This window comes from Ornithodoros turicata, unplaced genomic scaffold (assembly GCF_037126465.1).
Source record: "Ornithodoros turicata isolate Travis unplaced genomic scaffold, ASM3712646v1 ctg00000829.1, whole genome shotgun sequence".
NCBI lineage: Eukaryota > Metazoa > Arthropoda > Arachnida > Ixodida > Argasidae > Ornithodoros > Ornithodoros turicata.
The window spans coordinates 757169-778520 of NW_026999402.1; the positions used below are offsets into that span (position 1 = coordinate 757169).

Here is a 21352-nt window from a genome sequence, read left to right on the forward strand (position 1 = left end):
TATGGAATTCTGCCTGACATCCTAAACATGTTAATAAGTGGTCCCCCAACGTACTACACTGTTAAAACAGAACTTCACCACATAGCACGCTCCTAGCCAACTATCATTCCGAATAATATCATTCTGTGTCCTTATTTGCTGAAAATGAGAGGAGGCGCCTATCTGGGGCACATTATGCATGTTCCCAGATAGGATCCTCCCCCTGTTTTGAACGAATCCTGACACAGAACAATAGCATTCGGAATGATAGTTGGCTAGGAGCGTGCTATGTGGTGAAGTTCTGTTTTAACAGTGTAGTACACTCTTAAAAATGAACTTCACCGCATAGCACGCTCCTAGCCAACCATTATCTCGAATGATATCGTTATCTGTCCTCATTGGTTGAAAACGGGAGGCGTCCGCCTTTTCTGTGACAATTATGAACAGCATAAGTGTCACAAAAAAGGCGTACGCTTCCCGTTTTCAACAAATCAGGGCAGATAACGATATCATTCGAGATTATGGTTGGCTAGGAGCGTGCTATGCGGTGAAGTTCATTTTTAAGAGTGTGCTCAGCTCTCGGGTCGCTCATCACGCTCACTCACCGTCCGCTCAGCTTTTGGCTCGCTCACTCAAGTTCACCCACCACCCGCCCTGTTCTCAGCTCGCTTACTCACGCTCACTTTCCGCCCGTTAAGCGTCTTGCGGGCTTACGGCTGTTGCTTATCTTCCATCACCCCCGTGTGTCAACCGAGCGGATGAACACGAAGCTGCCAGCCGGATAGCTGATCCAAAGAGAGCATTGGTGCACTGCTCCGCGCAAGAAATATGGAACCAATAAGAAACCGAAGAAACCGAAACCAATTAACTACTCGGAAAAATCACTAAGTGTCGGCGCGTTTTTTTTTTTTTTTTTCTTGCAATATTTCTCGCTGAAGGTCCGCCCGATGCGTAAAACTGAGGTTCAGTAAGCGTGCGAAGTAAAATTTAAAAGTTAGGATGTTTGTTTAATTAGTGAGCGTATGCAAGTTGGCCGCTCACTACTCAGTTCATAGCCCCACTGGCTACTCAGCTCCAGACTCGCGCACTCACGCTCAGTCACTGGCAGCTCAACTCTCGAATCGCGCGCTCACGTTCACTCAGTTTGCACTCACGCTCACTCATTCACTGTCCGCTCAGCTCTTGGCTCACTCACTCACTCCCAGTCACTACCCATTTACTTCTCGGCCCGCTCACTCATGCTCACTTACATCCCGCTCAGCTCTCGGCCCGCTCACTCACGCTCACTCACTGACCGTTCAATTCACGGCTCGCTCACTCGGGTTCACTCATGGTCCGCTCAGCTCTCGGCTCGCTCACTCAGACTCACTCACCGCCTACTCAGCTCTCAGATCGCTCACTCACGCTCAGTTCAATAGGCGAATTGAGCGTGAGTGAGCATGAGTGAGCGCGCTCATGAGTGAGTTTTGCCGAGGTCTGGGGCGGATTCAGGATATTTCTGAAGGGGGGTCCAGTCATGAACAGCATGCTAGATGCGCGATCTAGGGTCAATTAAACACTCTGTGAAGACAGAAATTGAGGAGGGGGTCAGGACATCCGGACCTGTCTGTCTGTCCGGATCTGCCCCTTACTACGTCTATTATAGGTATTAGCTTAATATTCTTTTAATCGAGCGTTAACGCACCTTGATGATTGCCCGACGTATACCTAACCACATTTTAGTGATACATAGGGTAAACTATACCAATATGGCATTCTACAAATTTCTTGCCGTGGAAGATTTGGCAACCCCTGGTAACATCGTTATTAACCTTACGCATTAAGGACACTTAACGATAACGGTTGGGCGTGAAAGAGATAGCTGTGTAAACACAGGAAGTCCGACACGAGGACCTTTACCAGTGCATACTACTTCGTATGATAAGCATCTTATTTCGCAGCGTACATTGTAACGATCCCCCGGCGATGGTCGGTATTCGCCGACGGAAAAGGTCGCAACCCTGCTCTACCGGCAGAACTTTACATGTCCTTGGAATTTTTTCGCCGTATTCTTTCCTTCGTCTTCTCCCCAATCTTCTTTATTGGGAAGAAAGCAGCAGTATATGATGAGCAACCTTCTCCGAAAAGTACTTTATTATGATACTCTCGTACAGAACGCTTGTTCGCCGTGCTATCAAGTACAGTTTTTAGAGTGTGCGACATGTCCGCGTCCTGGTTTCCTGTAGGTCGGTTTCCCCTCATTAAGAGCAACGATGCAAGGAAGTGCGTTTTACAGGGTGCCGTCAACGCCAGCTTCTCAACCGACCGTGTCTCTCTCTCCTTTGTTCATAAAAATACCGGAAGTGTCATCGCGTAAACGTGTGCAACCACAGAGGGAGTGTCGGGATAATTAGAACAATAATAACACCGCTCGTGCGCAGGAATTTCTTCTTCAGCATGTCTGCCCCTTACGATATACGACACACTTTTTCGTCTTTTTTCCTCATTTTCTTTTACCTCTTTTTCTAATTCGCACGCACTTTCCAGAACATTCGAAGATTCACGGAAATCCGATCGTAATACCACGCGAAGAATCGACCCGGACTATTACCTGCTCACATTGACCTCGCAACATTCACCGACGACACCGATCTCCATCGGCATGGAATAAGCACAAAAGTTTCCTGCCCCCTTTCTTCTCTCGTAAGTCCTAACATATTTTTCTTTTTCTTCTTCTTTTTTTTTTTCTTTGTCGTGCGGCGCCCTCTGCCATTCATTTTCGCGGTCTCCTCGTCCCACACACAAGAAGCATATTTCCGCTTTGGCAGGCGGCTATTCGTGCATCGCATGCTACAACTGCCGTCGAGAACGGTGCCGAGATGCATCTACCGGTTCCCGAGACTCCGCCTCCTTTTGTTCGAAGCTTCTCCTACATTATCGTCCCCGCCCTCTTATGCCCCGCCCACCGCTCAAGCTCCGCCTCTCGCGCGTTTCTGCGGCCCACGGAAACGGGTCCGCGCGTCTTCAGCGGCGAGTTCCACGAAAGTTTTGGTGCGCGACGTGAAGTTTCGTGACGGTCCTGTGGGAATGTTCGTCGAAGACGAGACGTCGGTGTGCGACGTCGCGCCGGCGACGCCCTGAGAGGTCGGTGACTGCGTCGGTGGGTTGTCGCAATGCTCACCGAGCTCGAGCAGAGGTTTTCGGGTCGCTCCAACGACCAAGTGGCAGTGAATGTGATGAAGGTAAGTGAGTGACGTCACAACGTGTTATCTTATCTGCCAGTGCGTTAGTCACTGATAAAGTTAGCTGCATTGACAAGATTGTGGAAGAGGAAAAAGGTGGGTTCGCTCTTGGAACAGGTGCCTGCTGCTCCCGAATGCGGTACAACACAAAATATCACTGCCTACGATAAGGGAAACGCTTATAAGGGTGCAGCTGAGATGGGCGTAGGTTCTCGGTTTTCGGAGCTTAATTTTTCAGAGATTCGGTGGGAGAAATCGGTGGCTATTTCGCTCACCAGGAATCGGTGTCTTTCGGTGGTAATATTTTGAAACGTGAAGACACCCGGTGGAAACCGGCGAGGAACGTGACTGGAGTTTACAGGGAACCAACACTTGATGTCTTTGTGTTTTGTTTTGTTTGTTTCTTTTTATTTATTTTTTCATTACAATGCCAACTGTTAAAATCAGGGGTTAGCGATGCAGGTGACGTCGGACACCGCCCTTTTCACTGTAAGGAATCAGCATCGGAGCTTTCCTGTGGAAGGCAAATCTTTCAGTCGGTCCATGTCCTATAGTTTTCAGTGTTTGTCGAATGGGCGAATAGTTCGCTCTGGTACACTCCATATGTCTCTGGGCTCTAGCTGCACTCTTAAAAATGAACTTCACCGCATAGCACGCCCCTAGCACAACCATTATCTCGAATGATATCGTTATATCTGCCCTGATTTGTCGAAAGCGGGAGGCGTACGCCTTTGTTGTGACACTTATGCTGTTCATAATTGTCACACACACAAAAAAAGGCGTACACCTCCCGTTTTCAACGAATCAAAGCAGATAACGATATCATTTCGGTATGGTGGTTGGCTAGTATAGCGTGCGCTGTGCGGTGAAGTTCATTTCTAAGAGTGTGGGGCACTTCTTGACCGAACAGACCTATTCTCATTATGCGGATCTACTTGTAACTGGCCTTGATCCTGACTATCGGCAACATTAAGGCCCCGTGAAAAGCTAAATATGAAATATCTCTTCTTTCAAGAACGACCTTATGTCCGCTGCCAACCAGTTCAGAGCGAAGGGACAGGAATGGAAATCACGAGACTTGAAGTCGACATTTCGACGACAGTCGGTGAATAATTACTTTCATATAACTTGTAAAAAAATTTACCGGCGTACGTTTAGCGGTGTTCTTCGGTAAATACCAAAGAGAACGGGAACCCTAGCAAAATTTTACCGCGAATGCATTATTATGAGTAATGCTAATGCATTACGTTATGTGGAGGAATAATGAGTTATGCACTGCCATTATATTATGCGGGTAAGCCATTACATATTGGCCTGCACTCTTAGAAATAAACTTCACCGCAAAGCACGCTCCTAACCAACCATCATGTCGAATGATATGGTTATCTGCTCTGATGTGTTGAAAATGGGAGGCGTGTGCCTTTTTTGTGACACTTATGCAGTTCGTAATTGTCACAAAAAAGGCGTACGCCTCCAGCTTTCAACAAATCAGGGCAGATAAGGATATCATTCAAGAAGATTGTTGGCTCGGAGCGTGCTTTGCGGTGAAGTTCATTTTTAAGAGTGTGGTAAAATGTTTTGCCAAAGTACGTCATTACTTGATGAAAGCAACGGCATTACTAATGCATCACCAGTCACGAAAACGTAATGTAATACATTACTTTACGCAACTCTGGCGAGCATTACGAAATAAAAGTAGGGAGCTTATGCATTGCAAAATAAAAGTAATTTGTCCGGCTCTGCTGTGCAGCCGAAGAAGCTGAAAGAGATGTTGCAGTTGGGCCGGGTCCTGCTGGAGCTTTCTTTTCTGCCTTTCCCGAATTTTTATTTAAAAATTTTTACAAGAAGCGTTCTTTCGACGCGACTGGGAGTATGCGATGAGGAAAGGGAATTGGTTCGGGATCGTATATACACATGACCCATATATAGACGTATACAAGCAATACAACAACAACACGCACAAGCAATGTTGTCTTACAACGTGGGAAATACACCGAAATGAGAGATTAGCAACAAAGAGAGGGAGAGAGAGAGATGTATAAGCGGAAGACGTACCTTAATTATCGTTGTTTATCTATTTTTTGAATGGATGTACACAAGGTTCCCATAAATGTTGCACACGCATGCTGGGCTATCTTCTCGTCATTTATGTTACTTATACAGTAACACGGGAAGTGGACATGACCGTGTTCTTTATTGCTTTATTTTTTATTTTTATTTTTATCACGCACATATAACATACTTACACACAAATATGCCCCCCTGCGCATATTTTCCTGTTGCAATCACGCCACAGCACGAGATCGAGATTTTCTAGACCAATCCTGTATTTTTCTTTTCTCTTTCGCATGATGAGCTTTCATAAGTTCCCTCCGCAGAAGATCAGTGTGTAGCCACTTCCGAAAGTGTATCGAGGGAAGGGGGGGGGGGTATGTTTATTTAAGAAAAAAAAAAAAAGTATCGGAGGTTTTCAATGCTTCAAATATATACACGAAAGCTTGTGCAGGATATAGGCGTATGGAAACTTTTATTGTTTTCGTATTCATTCTGCATATTTCTGAAAGCTTCGAAAGTATATATAATAAGAAATTTTACGCACGCAGAGGTGCGTGCGATGGTTCTGGACTGCGCAGACCCATTGCTTATTATCCTCTGGGTATATAGTCACGCTCGACTTACGATGCAGTCACTCGATCCTGTCACCGCGGGGCGCGGTGGTGTCTCGTGTATATATAGGTGAAAGACCATTTTGTGTTTGCCAAACATCCCACTACATCATCATTACTTATTTGCGCTTGCGACTCAATTTTTTTTTTCAAACGCGTGCGAATCAATTAAAACTTACAGGCCGGTTACGACTCGTGCAACACGAAATTCAGCGTCAGTTGCGCGTGTGGTGAAATGAGGCCGGTTGAAAGTGTGTAGACAAATTTATTTAAGCATGATGAGTATTGATTTGTGGTCGCTGAAATGGTTGGCTATAGCCTATAGGTGAGTGGTGTCCTGAACGAGGGGGCTGTTCTGGAACACCAAGTCTATGCATTAGCCATGCCTAGTTGTGCAGGGTTGGCGGATGTCGGTGCAGAGCGTATAAGGTCCTTTGGAAATATCACTTAGGAAAGTGCATGGTGTTCTTGGCCAGTGAAACGTCCACGTTGAAGTCTCCGACGACGAGAAGCTCGCGCGTGCGGTAATGCGCGAGTATATACATACACGACAAAGTCGCGGTTGCGACGGCGCGGCGCGAGGCGAGAAGTAGCACACGGCTACCACGAGCCCTGTGGGAAGCTGCACGCGCGGCACAGCCGACGCTGGAAAATTGACGTACTTTGGTTTTTATCTCGCTTTCCATCGATAGCGGTTGTAAACTATAGCGGGACTCTCCTCCTTAGGCCGGATTCACACGACCGTTCGTCGTCTATGGGCTTCAAAAACAGAACCGAAGGGCATTCGATCCCCATAGGCTCCAATGGGTCCGTTTTGCCTCCGTTAAAAACACGGACGCGAAAAATGTTCGTGTGAATCCGGCCTTGCTGAGCGCACATGCGATAAGAGCTTTGTGCGGACATGCGAATGCAGACGGCGCCGACGCGATTTCTGGAAAAAGTCTCCACTATATACAGCTAATGCTGAACAAAGAATTTACGACCGCGACTGATCCTAAAGGAAGCGGGTTCGAACACGGCCGAGGACGGCAGGGCACTCTGTTGTTTTTCTTCCGCGCGAAGGACGTCAAATATATACTGTTAGGCGCGCAACCTCTTGCTGGTGTGTCGGCGCCTTTTGTCCTGATGTGTGCCCTATTCGCCGACGTGGGAACCCTGCACCTAGAGACATTATGGGATTAAGTTACCCCTTTTCGTCGCTGTCGTCGATACATAACGTAGGTGCCTCCAAGGACATTCGGAGGGTTGTAATCGTGCAAGCGACAGAGTGACGACGGACCAGGGTGGACAACAGGTATCCAAGGTTAACCCCGCGGGGCCCGTCGCTTTGAAGCGCTGCGACGAAAGTCGCCGCTTGTTGGGCGGCACAACTGTAATTGAACTGATGCAGTGCTCGTGTGGAGGGGTTTCACTTTCACCACACATTTTGTATATTTATACTGACGTCAGTTTCGTGTGTGCTGATTGGTGGAAAGAGATTTGCCTTTCCTTTAAGAAGGCACCCGCACATGTTAGCGGGGTTGATTGCGGATGGTCTCGCTGCCACTTAGGCTAGCAGTTGTAACTGGAAGTTCCATGTAATAAATGTATATTATTGGTGTTCTACGTCAAGTCCCCGTGGACTCCTCCTTTCATAACGTGTCGACGTAGCGTCGGGCCCGCGAACCGTTCCTACGACTCTGCGGACCCACTTCAAGAACTCTACGAACCTATCTTATACGGTGTGAACAAGTGGGTTAAATTAATCCACAGACCGACCGTGCACGTGGCATCACCACTCATAATCATAAAGCAAGCATGATAAGTGACGACCATGTTGCACAAATTGACAGTATATTGCGAGTCGTTGCTGAATGTGTCATGCCCTGCACTCTTAAAAATGAACTTCACCGCATAGCACGCTCCTAGCCAACCATAATCTCGAATGATATCGTTATCTGCCCTGATTTGTTGAAAACGGGAGGCGTACGCCTCTTTTGTGACACTTATGCTGTTCATAATTGTCACAGAAAAGGCGTACGCCTCCCGTTTTCAACCAATCAGGACCGATAACGATATCATTCGAGATGATGGTTGGCTGGGAGCGTGCTATGCGTTGAAGTTCATTTTTAAGAGTGTGAGACATCACAGCGACTGGGAGGTACCCGTGTTCGAATCCCGGTGCCGGCTGTGCTGTCTGATGTCTTTCCTGGGTTTATATACGTCACACTGTAAACTTTTTCACACCTTTAAAGGTGTGCGCTTTGAAGATTCAACCTGGTTGCGTAACATTGCATCTCCAGGATGATATTTTACAAACTTTGGAAAGCATTACTAAAGATCAAGTGTCAGTGCAAATCTTGCTTTCATTATGTCTTGGATATCGTAGGTACGAGCTAATGCATATATGCATCGCTATCGATAATCGAGCACGCGCAAGTGTCTACAATACTGTTGAACAATGTTGAGATGTTGCAAGACTGAATTTTTGGAGGACAGACAACACTCGAGTAAAGAAAATTTGTGCGAAACCGTGCTCCATTATGATGTTACCAAAATTACACCTAAAAAGGCGTGCGCCATGCACGTTGTTACACCTTTAAAGGTGTGAAAAGATTTAGAGTGCACTGCTGCGCATAGGATTGATCCTCACATATACGAATACCGTCACAGACGCCAAGACCACTGGAATCCTTACTCCACGGATTTCGGCTGAACGTATCCACACGGGTCCGCGTTTCTACACCGTTATCGGGATATAGCTCCGTCACCAGACTTGCATCCAGTGCGGAGTGAGAGAGGACCCCTAACACATATACTGCTCAGCTGCAAGCAATTACCGGCAAGTCGGGATGCCTTGGTCAGACACGACAATTAATGGCCCTCTTGACCTCAAGAAGGTATACTCGGTGTACTGGCCAGCAACACATCGACACGATATCCTTCCTTTGGACTTTTGTGGAACAAACCTCCTTTTAGACTCCTTGGTATCGCTACACGCATACTGCAGTAGCCGGCCCAATAGGCCAACATCTCCATATTTTTTCGTTTTTTTTTTTTTTACCAACCAACCAACCATGATGAAGGAACGAATAACCGAGAGACACGGGACACGAAGACAAGCACAAGAGTTCTCAGTCATCATCATCATGCACCAGTTAGTCTGCGCCCCATCTCTTTTATCAACCAACCAACACGGGTTTTCCTCAGACCCTGTCAGACATGCATATATGTCGGCCCCTTAGAAGTCGGCCCAGGATGCATATATATTCCCCTAGAGCGTTAGTCGTGACGTTGCCCACCTCTGTGAGGCCGACAACGGCGAGATCTTTGAGAAGTATCACCACCACCAACCACAACACACGCTAACTATAAAGAACAGACTGTCACGTGAGCGAAGTTAATTCATAAGCCACCGTTCATATAGTTGTGTCAGTGGAAGACCTGGTGAATGGTTCGCGCTCTCAAACGGTTTATACGAACGGTTCTGCCGATGCCAACATGAACGACGATTACATTCTGAGACCCGGTTTATCACGTACAAACGCCGATTAACACTTGAACCGCGATCAACGGTCCATTAACTTGAATTTAACGTTTAACTGTGCTTCACAAAAGGGAGTTATTGTTACTGAAACATTCAGCACGACACCAATTAACGTTTGCAAAAAAGAATTGAGCGTTAACTTCAAGTTTTAACAACGCTTGATATCGGTTCAAAGTTAACCAGCGTTGGTGAAACCGGGCCTGAGTCGCTCATCTTGGGATATCATTTTGGGAACCATTTTATGAGCGCATACACACGAATAAATGGTATATATACCGTGGTTAAATGGTATATATACCTTTATTAGAGTTTATACTCTTTCAGGGGTAAATAGGGACAAGCATTGCGTCTCGTCCCATCCACAGGTGGCAATACAAGGTATATAGGGGTGGCCCCTTGTGATGATTGAGCCTTTTTATATTTATCGTCTATGACCCACAAGGATAATATATAGCGAGAGATGTATAGAAGCATCACCAATTCGATCACGTGTGAATAAATTTTCTGTATAGTATTGTCGTGCGTACAAAATCACCAAGAATAAAGTTCCTTTGCCCCGGGGGGGGGGGGGGGGAATATGTTTAATGCAAAGTAAGAAGGAAAGGGAAAGGTTGCCCCGCATATATATAGAACCCCCAAATATACGCCAAGAAAAATCGAAGAAAATTCTACGTTCTCCCACGTGTTTAACACCATATTCAACGTCCCAAATGATTTAAAATCTTCAAATTCTAAACGAGTTTTCGAAGATACTGACCACTGAAAGCCGTGCATGAGTGAAGTATAACATTGATTTCGTTTGGTCTGCACACACGTTCTGGAAGATTGGTTTTCCAGTATGACTGTGGCCCACTATAGGCCACGCATGCTGAATACTGTAACCAGAGCCGTCGCGAGGCGAGTTTGCGCCCGGGGCAGCGTAAATGTGCAGCATCCCCCCCCCCCCCCCTGTCTCTCCTATGCCGTATTGGAGGTCGATCGGGCAATCACACTCACTACACTCTTAAAAATGAACTTCACCGCATAGCACGCTCCTAGCCAACCATAATCTCGAACGATATCCTTATCTGCCCTGATTTGTTGAAAACGGGAGGCGTATACGCCTTTTCTGTGACACTTATGCTGTTCATAATTGTCACAGAAAAGGCGTACGCCTCCCGTTTTCAACAAATCAGGGCAGATAAAGATATCATTTGAGATGATGGTTGGCTAGGAACGTGCTATGCAGTGAAGTTCATTTTTAAGAGTGTAGTTCTTGCGCTGCTGGTCTGCCCGTTATGCTATTGCTCTACCCGTCTACCATACCCGTTATATGCTCTGGTGTCCCTTCAAATCCGCGTAAGCGGTGGAGGGGGGCCAATGGGAGCCGGTCCCTCATATACCGGAGAGGGGCCCTTTGATAACGCGCCCGCCCCCGGGTGGGCCGTATCTTTGAATGCGCGGCCGATAAAAAGGTCGTGGGGGTTGTTCCGAGAAGGTCTTCTCTTAGATCGTTATCTTTCTCTGAGGAACGGTCGCGTAGTCGTGCATGTTTACTGGATTCCCTAGGTTTATCCGATTGTGAGTGCCCTAATGTAGTTATGTCTACCTTGTAGTACCTACCCGATAAATAAACAACGTGCTGACCAGGGCACAATTTACTCTGTGTGCACGAGCAAATTTACTCATTAATATTTCTATTAATACTAATATGAAAGACCAGCTCATACTTTCGCCTCCTTCCACAGCATGCATTGGTATCGGAACGGAAGACCAACCACAAGCCGGACTGCGTGTGTATTGTCCTCGTATTGCCAACTGTACTGTAAATTGAATTGTGTATTGTCATCAAGCAGGCGAACTCTGTGGAGGTACACCGCCAGACCGCATACAGGGAGTTGAATTGTCTATACAGATCTAATAGCGCGCAATTATAATTGCACATGGGCAATGAAACATAGATACGGACACAATACAACAACGAGGGTGTGGGTTCCAATAGGCGCACTTGAAAAAGTTCAGGGAGCAGCGCGCGCCCTTGCAAGGCCTGCCGGGAAATGCGGTGCAAAACGACAGCACATATACACTGGAAATACAACGATGACGATCGGAGACGATAGGAGAAGCACATGTTTTCTCCAACAACTCCCGGCCTGCACCGCGACTGCAGCAGTGGCGCCACGTGTTCTTCAAAAAAAAAACCTATTCCGCTGCTGGTGCTTTCTCATCAGCATGCCGTTCTCTAAATACGACAATTCTTTAGGACGAAATATTCCCATGGTACTACATGTAAATCGTGATAATAATGTATACGTGAGACTTTGCATCCCTCACTGAATGAAGACCGTCCATCAGTTTTTCTCTTGATTGATTGATTGATTTTAAAAGAAAAAAATGGAGATGGTAGTCTCGAGCCACACGGGACTGGCTACTTCAGGAGGCGTTATTAATAAAAGAAAGGGAAACTACACTAACTTCGACGCTTTGAAACGCTTTGAAAGAATAAATGAGAACATCATCACCTAGCTTGGCACCAAAAGCGAAGTCTCAAGGCACTAAAAACAAACAAACAAAGTTTTTCTCTTTCGTATTCGCATGTTCATTCTTTTATTTATACTGTATATTCATTTGGTTTTGTCCCACGATGCATGGCGGGTGGGGAATACAGGAAACACAACTTACGTATCAGTTAACTGCGGAAACTTTCTAAAGTAAACTTTAAACCCTAGCAAGCCCAGGTAGTCCGTGCTGTTATCCGCGCCTCTAAGGAGCTTGTAACTTGGGTCCAAACGTATAATACTTCCTCGATATCCTCGTCACGATGAAGAAATATGAGAGTGGAGGAACCTGGGAACGTGGTTCATTCTTTTACACCTCTGCACCGCACGGAGGCGTTATCCGAAAACGAATCGTCTTTCGCAGATTATCTGATAAGCGCCCCCTCTGGACATGTGAGAGGTTTGCCGACACCGTGTACACAATGTTGCCAGACATTTTTCTTTCCCGCAGCACTCAGAAAGGGAAGCCGCTCGGCCACCCGCCGTTCGGGAGGAGCTCCTTTCGGAATGGTAACACAGTTTGAGGTCGCGAAGGTCGCGGTAACTTTCTTCGTCCCGCGGTTGTGTACTCGTAGCAGTCGTTCGGGGATGTGTTCCTGTCGTGGTTAGGCTCCTCGAAACTGTTCTTTTTTTCGGAGTTCAGTGAAAGCAAGATGCGTGTCATGGGGAGCATTTTTTCGATAGACCGAATCGGTGACCTTTGTGCTATACGGTGGATGGCGCATTGCTGGACTTGCGTGATTCCTAACCCCTTCCACGGCTTCCAAGATGGAGCAGGTGCCGGCTGTCTCCTCTGCCGCGAAGCGTGCGCGTGGGGAGAGTAGCGGAAAGTGGCGCCGCATCCAACGAAAAAGAAACAAAAATAATTTAAAAAGAAACGACTCTCTTTGCAGCACATTACGAGCGGGGAACGCCATGGTGGGAAATAAAACTGCATCCGTTATCCTAGCTATATAGGTCCAGCCGTGCCGAAAGCAAAGCAGACGACGCGCGATGCAGACGACACGTGTATCGTCATCAAGCAGGAGAGCTACCTATGCAGACGACACGTATATATATACCATATACGTTCGGGCCATGTTGAAATCCTCATGGGCCACAGTTGTCGTCTTCTATGTGCCGTGCGGGTGCGCCTTCACCGCGGTGTGTGTTCTGACACGAACTTGCGATAGAGTCACTTGGAGAGTCATCATCATCATCATCATATTAATAGTAATAATAATAATAATAATATAGATATAAGACCAATTCCATATATAAGACCAAATAAAGAAATAATAATAATAATACTGGTGCCCAAGAACGGTCGTGACGACCCTGATGTTGGCGCATCACAAATACAATACAATGCGCTACAAATAGACACAATATACATATGAATACAACAATACAATATGCAAACACAGACAATACGCACTTATATCAAGACACGATTTACGCAATCACGCACACACACACACAAAGTACATGACTCGAATTGAAAATAAGAAAAGAGCACACGCGCATTATAACTTGAGAAACACATACAATCGCACGGCAACAATTGGAAAATTATCAGAAAAAAAATCAAGGAAAATAGAGTTCGGAAAAATGACAAAAGATAACGCGTCTAAATGGTGTGCATGATGATGAGGAGATATAAAGAGATGAAGAAAGCGAGTTCAACAAAATTTGACACCGCGTGTAAGGGGTTCATTAGGACAGCAGGGGAGGATTTTGGTTCCAGCACTGCGATGCTGCTTGGGAGCGCCGACATTTGCTCGACAATGTGACTGCGTATAAGACCAGAGCAGCTTTTTAGCAATTTTACCTAATCGGTCTCGCCGAAGTGCTTATGACTGAGTACTTGGGCGAGAAAGAGTTCTCGTACATGTCCCAATAATAAAGCAAACTGAAAGCAACACGTATATATACGACTGAAAGATGTGAAGAGCAGGGCTGCTTCTTGCGTGCCGTAAATCACTTCAAAGAGCCCGACCCCACCTGTGGCTGTGTCACGGAACACACACTGCCTTTGAAAAGGCGCGATATACGCATCGTGCCATCGTTGTCGTGTAAGAAGAGTGTCCTTTCTTTCAGACTCGGCCTGGAGTGTTCATAATTGCTCTTCACTCAGTGCACTGCGGACTTACAGTAATTATGTCGCCTATTTTTATTCTATACGTATTATTGCGCGAATACATAGAAATAGCCGTTATACTATAATAATACTGTAAATGTATTTTTATTCGCGATGTATCATTTTCGCGAATTTTGCGACCGCTAAACAATCACGAAAAATTGTATGCTCGCGAACACGGCTTGGCGCTTATCCCGCGAAAGGAAACGGCCCTGGAATCGCGAAATTATAGATACTCGCGAATAACTTCCCAAATAACTGAACGCGCGACTCGCGAAAATTAATACATCGCGAATGAAAATACGTTTACAGTAATGTGCGATTATGTTCCAAGGTACAGGGTTCGCCAAGATAAACTTCGGGTTTTGTAACAAAGATAAAACAAATTAGAACAATGTCAGAAAGCCAAAGTAGATGTCAGAAGACGTATTGTGCCCCAAAATTTTATGTCGATAATACCGCTTGGTCCGTTTCTCTGCGGATAAATCGTGAAAATTTAAAAAAATCGCCGCTGCCTAAACAGCAGTATACCTGTGTTTCGGCTTTTTTCCCTCAGATGGCAGCGTTGCAGAGTACGATTCTGAATTCAGTTCCACTTGTTCAGGTTTCGATGTCGTCTGCAACGCCGCGTTCGACCGTTTCGCCATCTGACGGAAAGGAGCTGAAACACAGGTATAGCCGACTAGGCAGCGGCGGTTTTCTAATTTTCACGATTTATCCGCAGATGAACGGACGAAATGGCAGTATCGACATAAAATTTTGGGGCATAATACGTCCTCTATCATCTTCTTTAGCTTCCCGACACTGTTCTTGGCGAACACTGTACTTTAAAATGCGTTGCGAGATCGAGGTTTGTAATTTTGTTGCAGCGCTTCCGACTCCTTTTTTATTGCAGTCCTACTGAAGCATAGCCGCGTCATAGCTTTCTGCTGTCACGTGATCGCGAGCACTCAACGTCGTGTCTTCACCTACACCACTAACCGTGGGGAATATCCAGCGACGCAGCCGCAAGATATTCCGTATATAGCAGACGACAGGAAAGGACGCTGACAGTGTCGTCTGCCAAGTGTCGTCTGCTCTGAATGGCGCCGTGTGAATGCTGGACATAACATGGGATGGGACAGAACTTCGGCTCTGTGAGCAGTGTTTTCGATTTTCCTTAACTATAGAACCTTCCGTGAGGATGGTCCTTCGTGTGAATACATGGTAATAGGCGCCTTCCTGAAGTCTCGGTCCTAATTACGATCAAATAGAGACGACAAATTACGAGCACAGAACAATTAAATGCAAGTATTTTAGTGCTTACGATAGCGCGCTGAATTGATCAACACTGTATAGCCACTATACGTAGTCGAGGCGCGCTATGCATTCCTTGGGAAGAAGAGCTGGCGTACGGAGTATCGGAGTTCGATGGACTGATCCCTTTTGCAGAAGGGATCTTGTTCCAGAAAATTGAATTACGCGAGCAGAGGGGACCATGCATCTCCGTGATGGTGGCGGTTGCGTATAGAATTCTCGACAGCATAACGTTGCCAAATTGTACCGCTGCAAGCGTGCACTGCTTTAAAAAAAATCCTACCTTTTTTTGGGCTTGCCACAGGACGAACACATTGAGAGGTACGCATCAAATACAACACGTTCCTCGCTGTATAGAAATTTTATACATTCCCGAAGGGGGGCCGGGTGTACGTGTTTATACGAAGAAAAAGGAAAAGGGTAAGCAGTATATTCTTTGGAAACATCTATATACCTCAGTTCACATTGTGATTCCATTTTCCAGAAGATTCCATTTTGTTTTGTTCTAGCGTTATTTGAGACTGCTTCGATCCCCTGTCAGGAGAGGTACAATTTTGTTTCAAAAAGAACTGGAACAACGATATGTTATATACTTGTTTCAGTAACAACAATTACAGGCGAGCGCCGATAAGATCGACAGTATCCGCAACTACACGGTATCCGCGCAAGTAAGATCCGCGTCCGCGCTAATATTCAGTGTGTCCCAGCCTGCGCAGTTATTGCCACTTCCAGGGGAAAAAATTTACGTAACGATAATGTTAGGTTGGAAACATTTTTACTTTTCAGCATATACTTATACAAACTTTTTCTGGCACATTACGTCATTCATAGTTGTCCAATAATAGCAGTTAAACGCAGAGCAATACATATGCGATCAAAGGGTGACACAGCGTGGTTTCATTAGCCACCCTCAAGCGCGTCGCTTGTGGTAAAATGGCCATATTGTTTTGGCCCCTCGCCACGAGATACGCCATCACATATAACACATATAATAAATGCCTAGGCAATATTTGTTCGCGAAAGCCTCGCTGTTGTTAATATGGATAACACGTTTAAAGTTATATTCAATAAGTTCTGTTATGTCAGTCAAATTGTGTGTTCACTTTCCTGAACCGCAGCGCGAGTTTTAGAGGTATTGCTGGATTGGATGGAAATTGGTGTTCTGAGGCTAGAACTCTGAAGACACAAAGCCTCAAGTGCCTGGGATCACTGAATGAAGTGAGAGTAGGAAGTCACTGAAAAGGTTAGCCAGCTGCAGGACTCGAACCCACATCTTCAGGATTACCTGTCCAGGGCTCTACAGAGCCCTGGACCGGTAATCCAGAAGATGGGGTTCGAGTCCTGCAGCTGGCTAACCTTTCCAGTGACTTCCTATACTCTCTCTTTATTAGATTGTATTAGATTTAAAGAAAATGCTTTAGAGACGTTAAGGTATTACTCCACCTCAATTAAGGAAAGAGTAGCGAGTTTAAATTTTGCGATGAGAGAACAACTGCGGACCAGATTGCACCGACGTTGAGAAAATTCCTCAGTGTTGTCCTGAGTACATACAGCTTCGGTAGTGTTTCAGGTACAGAATAGTGTCCTCAAAGCTGATCGTGTGAAGGGCACGTTGTTAAATTTTCTGAGTTACAAAAGCACAGAGGAATGTCCTCAACGTCCGAGCAGCGGGGCCCCGGACTGCACTCCCCTGGAATGAAACTCCTCAATCATCATAATCAAAATAAGGTTTTGTCGTTGTACTCCCTTACACTATTAAAAATGAACTTCACCGCATAGCACGCTCCTAGCCAACCGTTATCTCGAATGATATCGTTATCTGTCCTGATTTGTGGAAAACGGGGGGCGTACGCCATTTTTGTGACACTTATGCTGTGCATAATTGTCACAGAAAAGGCGTACGCCCCCTGTTTTCGACAAATCAGGGCAGATAACGATATCATTCGAGATAATGGTAATTTTGTTAGAGTGTAGGTATAGTGACTCCACACACTCTGAAACCAGAGCTTCACCGCATAGCACGCTCCTAGCCAACTATTATCCCGTATGACAACGTTCTTTCCTCTGATTAACTGAAAACTGGGTACGTACGGCATTTTTGTGGCATTATGCAGTCCAGAACTGCCACCAAAATGACGTACGCCCCCCCCCCCCCCCCCCCGTTTTCATGGTTTTGGAGTGCATTTAGTCCCCCTATCCCGGAACTTACTCCCTAGAACCGCAAATAGCCCCTTCGCCTTGCATGAGCTTCCGAGTATTTACTCCCGAAAGGGAGTAATTGTCGTGGCAATGTATCCCCAAAAAGGGATAAAATAACTCATTTGGCCCTTTTTTAGGGTGTCGTTGTATCGCTACCTCAAGTATTATAACTCGACTATCCAATATATTATCGCGCAGTTCCGTTTTGAAGTATTCATTGATAAGTGTCCTTAATAAATCCCGAAGTGTCATCAAAAAGTTCATTCGCAAGAAGAGTCACAAGACACACAAGAGGATTAACCTGTGGAGCGCACCAATTCGCCGGTTTATTTATTTATTTACCGCTCGGCGTTTAATCGAAGTAAAAGTGTTTCCATGCGACTTGCTCCCCCTAATTACCGTTATTTACCAACCTTCCGGTAACGTCCTCTTCCGCAAACCCCTTTCACGGTCCTTTTCCGCGTCTTTACAACGAAAAGAAACGTCGCGCTCTTAGGTGCCTAACAAAGCCCGGTTTACTTGTTTGCATTCCCTTTCCCATCTCTTCACAAGAGGGGCTTTCACGCACGCTCTCTGCTTGCCGAGAAAGAGAGAGAGAGAAAGAGAGAGAGAGCGTATACCACGGAAGAACACTCGCAGATAAATTCGGCAGTCCAAAGACATTTCCTACATCAGCGCCCACAACAAACGCTTTATTTTCTGCTAATATCTTTATTTTATCCTCGTCGTCTCTTTTGATTCTGTCGCTGATAAAGGAGAAAAAGAAGACGCCGTCGGGTAATGAAGCTGACGCTTTCCATTGCTTTCCATCTCCTGAAGGAGTGCGCGCGGGAGGCTCGGCAATTAACGCCCGTTCGTGGTTGTTTTTTTGTTTGTTTGTTTGTTTGTTTATTTTTTCGTTCTCGTCTGTTGACTCTCTCCCTTAAAAATCGTCTGCCCGGTTTTCTCCCGTATACACGGAGTGTCCACCCAAAGCGTGCCTTGTATACCTAAATAATGAACTGCGATGTACTGTTTGAAGACACGTCTTCAGACGGATGCACCGCGGAGGACCTTCAAGTCCTGCGCAACATCTATACACTCTCAGAAGAAAGGGTGGAGGAGTTATACCTTCCAGGAGGTATAATATTTGTCGCATATGTTGCGCCTATAAATGTTGCCTGCTATACCTCACTCTCTGCGACGAATGATAGTTTTTTTTTTTCTTCAACAAATCCGGGCGGATAACGGTATCATTCGAGATGATGGTTGACTAGCAGCGTGCAATGCGGTGAAGTTCATTTTTTTAAGAGTGCAGGTGCGGTAACTATGGAAGTTACCACCTTTTTACGCCATTTTTTCTTATAGTGTACAGTTCTCCGCAGAGCAGTGATGTATGTAAAACAAGAGCTTTCCTCGTAAATAAACGCCCGCTTCTATTCAGCGCGCTATTGTTGGCTTTACATCGCGAGACAACTACACTCTTAAAACAGAACTTCACCACAGAGCACGCTCCTAGCCAACCATCATTCCGAATAATAGCATTCTGTGTCATGATTTGTTCAAAACAGGGGGGAGACGCATATCTGGGACAAGATAATCTGTCCCAGATAGGCGCTTCCTCCCATTTTCAAGAAATCAATACACACAATGATATCATTCGAGATGATGGTTGGCTATGAGCGTGCTATGTGGTGAAGTTCTGTTTTAACAGTGTATATCACTTGAGAGGAGCAATAACAGAGCCGCTACAATGGCCCGCTACAACAAGCGTGGCCGGACACAGCGAGCAGTTTCCGTTTCACCACCACCACCACCACCACCACCACCACCACAGCGGCCCAAAAAAGGTGCACTACACTCTTAAAAAAAAGGTTGTACTTTAACTCCTTTTTTTGCCACATATATAACACCCTTTTGGAGAGTACAATTACTCTCAAAAGGGTGTCTCCTCACTCCCTCAAGGGAGTAGCATAACACCTTTCTCCCTATACTGGAGAGTAATATTATACCCCTGTCAGACGGGCACATGTACGGCCTTAACGGTCACGGCCGCAAATGCATACTGTCATTAACTTCCTGCCAGACGGTCAGCGATAAGGCCTTTGCGACAAAACTGAGGTAGAAGGGCAACGGCGTTCCCACAAGACAGTCTACGGCATTCTATCGAAACTGCCTAAGCCTCGTTACCAAGCACACCACAAACAGGATTTAGCACATTTAATTCAATTCGAAATCAAATGCTTTTTACCCGACGTAATATTGTCATCTTTTTTTCGTGTTTTTCTTACGTTTCTGCACTTTGCTTCGCTTTTTATCCCATCTGTACACATCTTTGGCAAGGAAAGGAGTTAAAGTACAACCTTTTTTTTAAAGAGTGATAGTGGCGTGTGGCCGAGCGTATGAAGGTGCGCGTCCGCTCGTTAGTTGTAACCTTCAAGGTTGTGCTGTAGAGCGACTGAAGTGGTGGGTTCGAACGGGCCACGAAGGTGTGTGCCATATAGGACACAATATTCGCACCTGATAAAGGTGCAAACAAAAACTGTATACTGTCACTGTGTCAACGCGCTTCTTTCACATCACTGTAAACTTTTTCACACATTTAAAGGTTGCCGCCATGCACACTAAATCTGGTGGCCTAACATTGTATTTCCAGGTAATTATATATTGCAAGACTCAGAAAGCATTACACAAGATAAGGCGTCTGTGCAAATCTTGCTTTCATTACATCTTGGACATCGTATAGATACGCGCTAATGCATATAGGCACTGTTCAACAATGTTGATATTTCGAAATTGCATTCCTTTTCCTTTTCCTTTTTTTTTTAGAACAGACAATATGCGAGGAGAGACGACTCGTGCCGTGCTCCATTATGAAATTACCAAAATTACAGCGAAAAGGGGCGTGCGCAATATTGATTGCACCTTCAAAGGTGCGAAAACCTCTACAGAGTACAACTTCGTCGCTCGTATAAGCTTTATCGTTCATAACTTCACCGCATAACTTGATCAGAAGCGACCGATATTCAGAATGGAAGCAAAACCCTCATGTCGGGAGAGCCGCCGATATATCGAGCAGCAACTGTTCTTTTACTAATCCAACCCCCTCCCCCCCGAAAAAAAAAGTACCCAAAGAAAAAAAAAGAATACTTTATTTTCTTCAACATTGACAGAATTCTCACCTATACAGAATAAGCCAGCAACAGAAAAACGGTGACGGAAAAAGTTTACTGTTGACTATCAATACCCCCGTTGAGCCTTTGCTTCCACAAATCATTCCAGAGTTGTGGAGATTACTTTCATTTTGTAATGTATTACCATTACTTTTCCGTGCTTATAGTACTGCATTACTAATGCTGTCACTTTCATCAAGTAACGACACTGCTTTGGCGTTTCATTTTTCCAGAAGCGTGCGACAGAGTCCTATATGTCGTGATCCAAGCGCGTATATGGTAAAGATTATTGAACACACCGCAAATGCTCTGTCGTCCTTCTTAATGAATGGTCAGTAACAGAGGTGATAACACAACTTTATTTTGTGATTATGATTGGGGAGCTTCATCGCGGGGAACGATATACTCTTCCCCATTGCTGGTGGTGATGTGTCGAACAGTCCCATCACAGTGGGTACTCAAGTCCTACACTCTAAAAACAGAACTTCACCGCATAGCACGCTCTGCGCCAACCATTGCTACGAATGATAGGGTTATCGCTTCTGACTGGAAGAGGGAGGGGGCGTACCCCTTCTTCTGGCAATTTGGATATATGAAAATTGCCACAAAAAGGCGTACGCCCCCTTCTCTCCTCGAATCAGGAGCGATAACCCTATC

The 21352-nt window shown here is 45.6% G+C and overlaps 1 protein-coding gene across 2 annotated transcripts in view; it reads left to right on the forward strand.

Annotated features, from left to right (window-relative positions):
• The first annotated feature begins 2909 nt into the window (after positions 1–2909).
• Positions 2910–21352, forward strand: part of LOC135375152 (LIM/homeobox protein Awh-like) — a 62240-nt gene continuing 43797 nt past the window's right edge. Inside the window, exon 1 of one of the 2 annotated variants that reach the window (XM_064607878.1) lies at positions 2910–3200. In XM_064607878.1, coding sequence (XP_064463948.1) covers positions 3132–3200 — 69 coding nt within the window. In that variant the 5' untranslated portion in view covers positions 2910–3131. Of the gene's footprint in view, positions 3201–15098; positions 15185–21352 lie in introns of those variants that run through there. The other variant, XM_064607879.1, reaches the window with a different exon arrangement.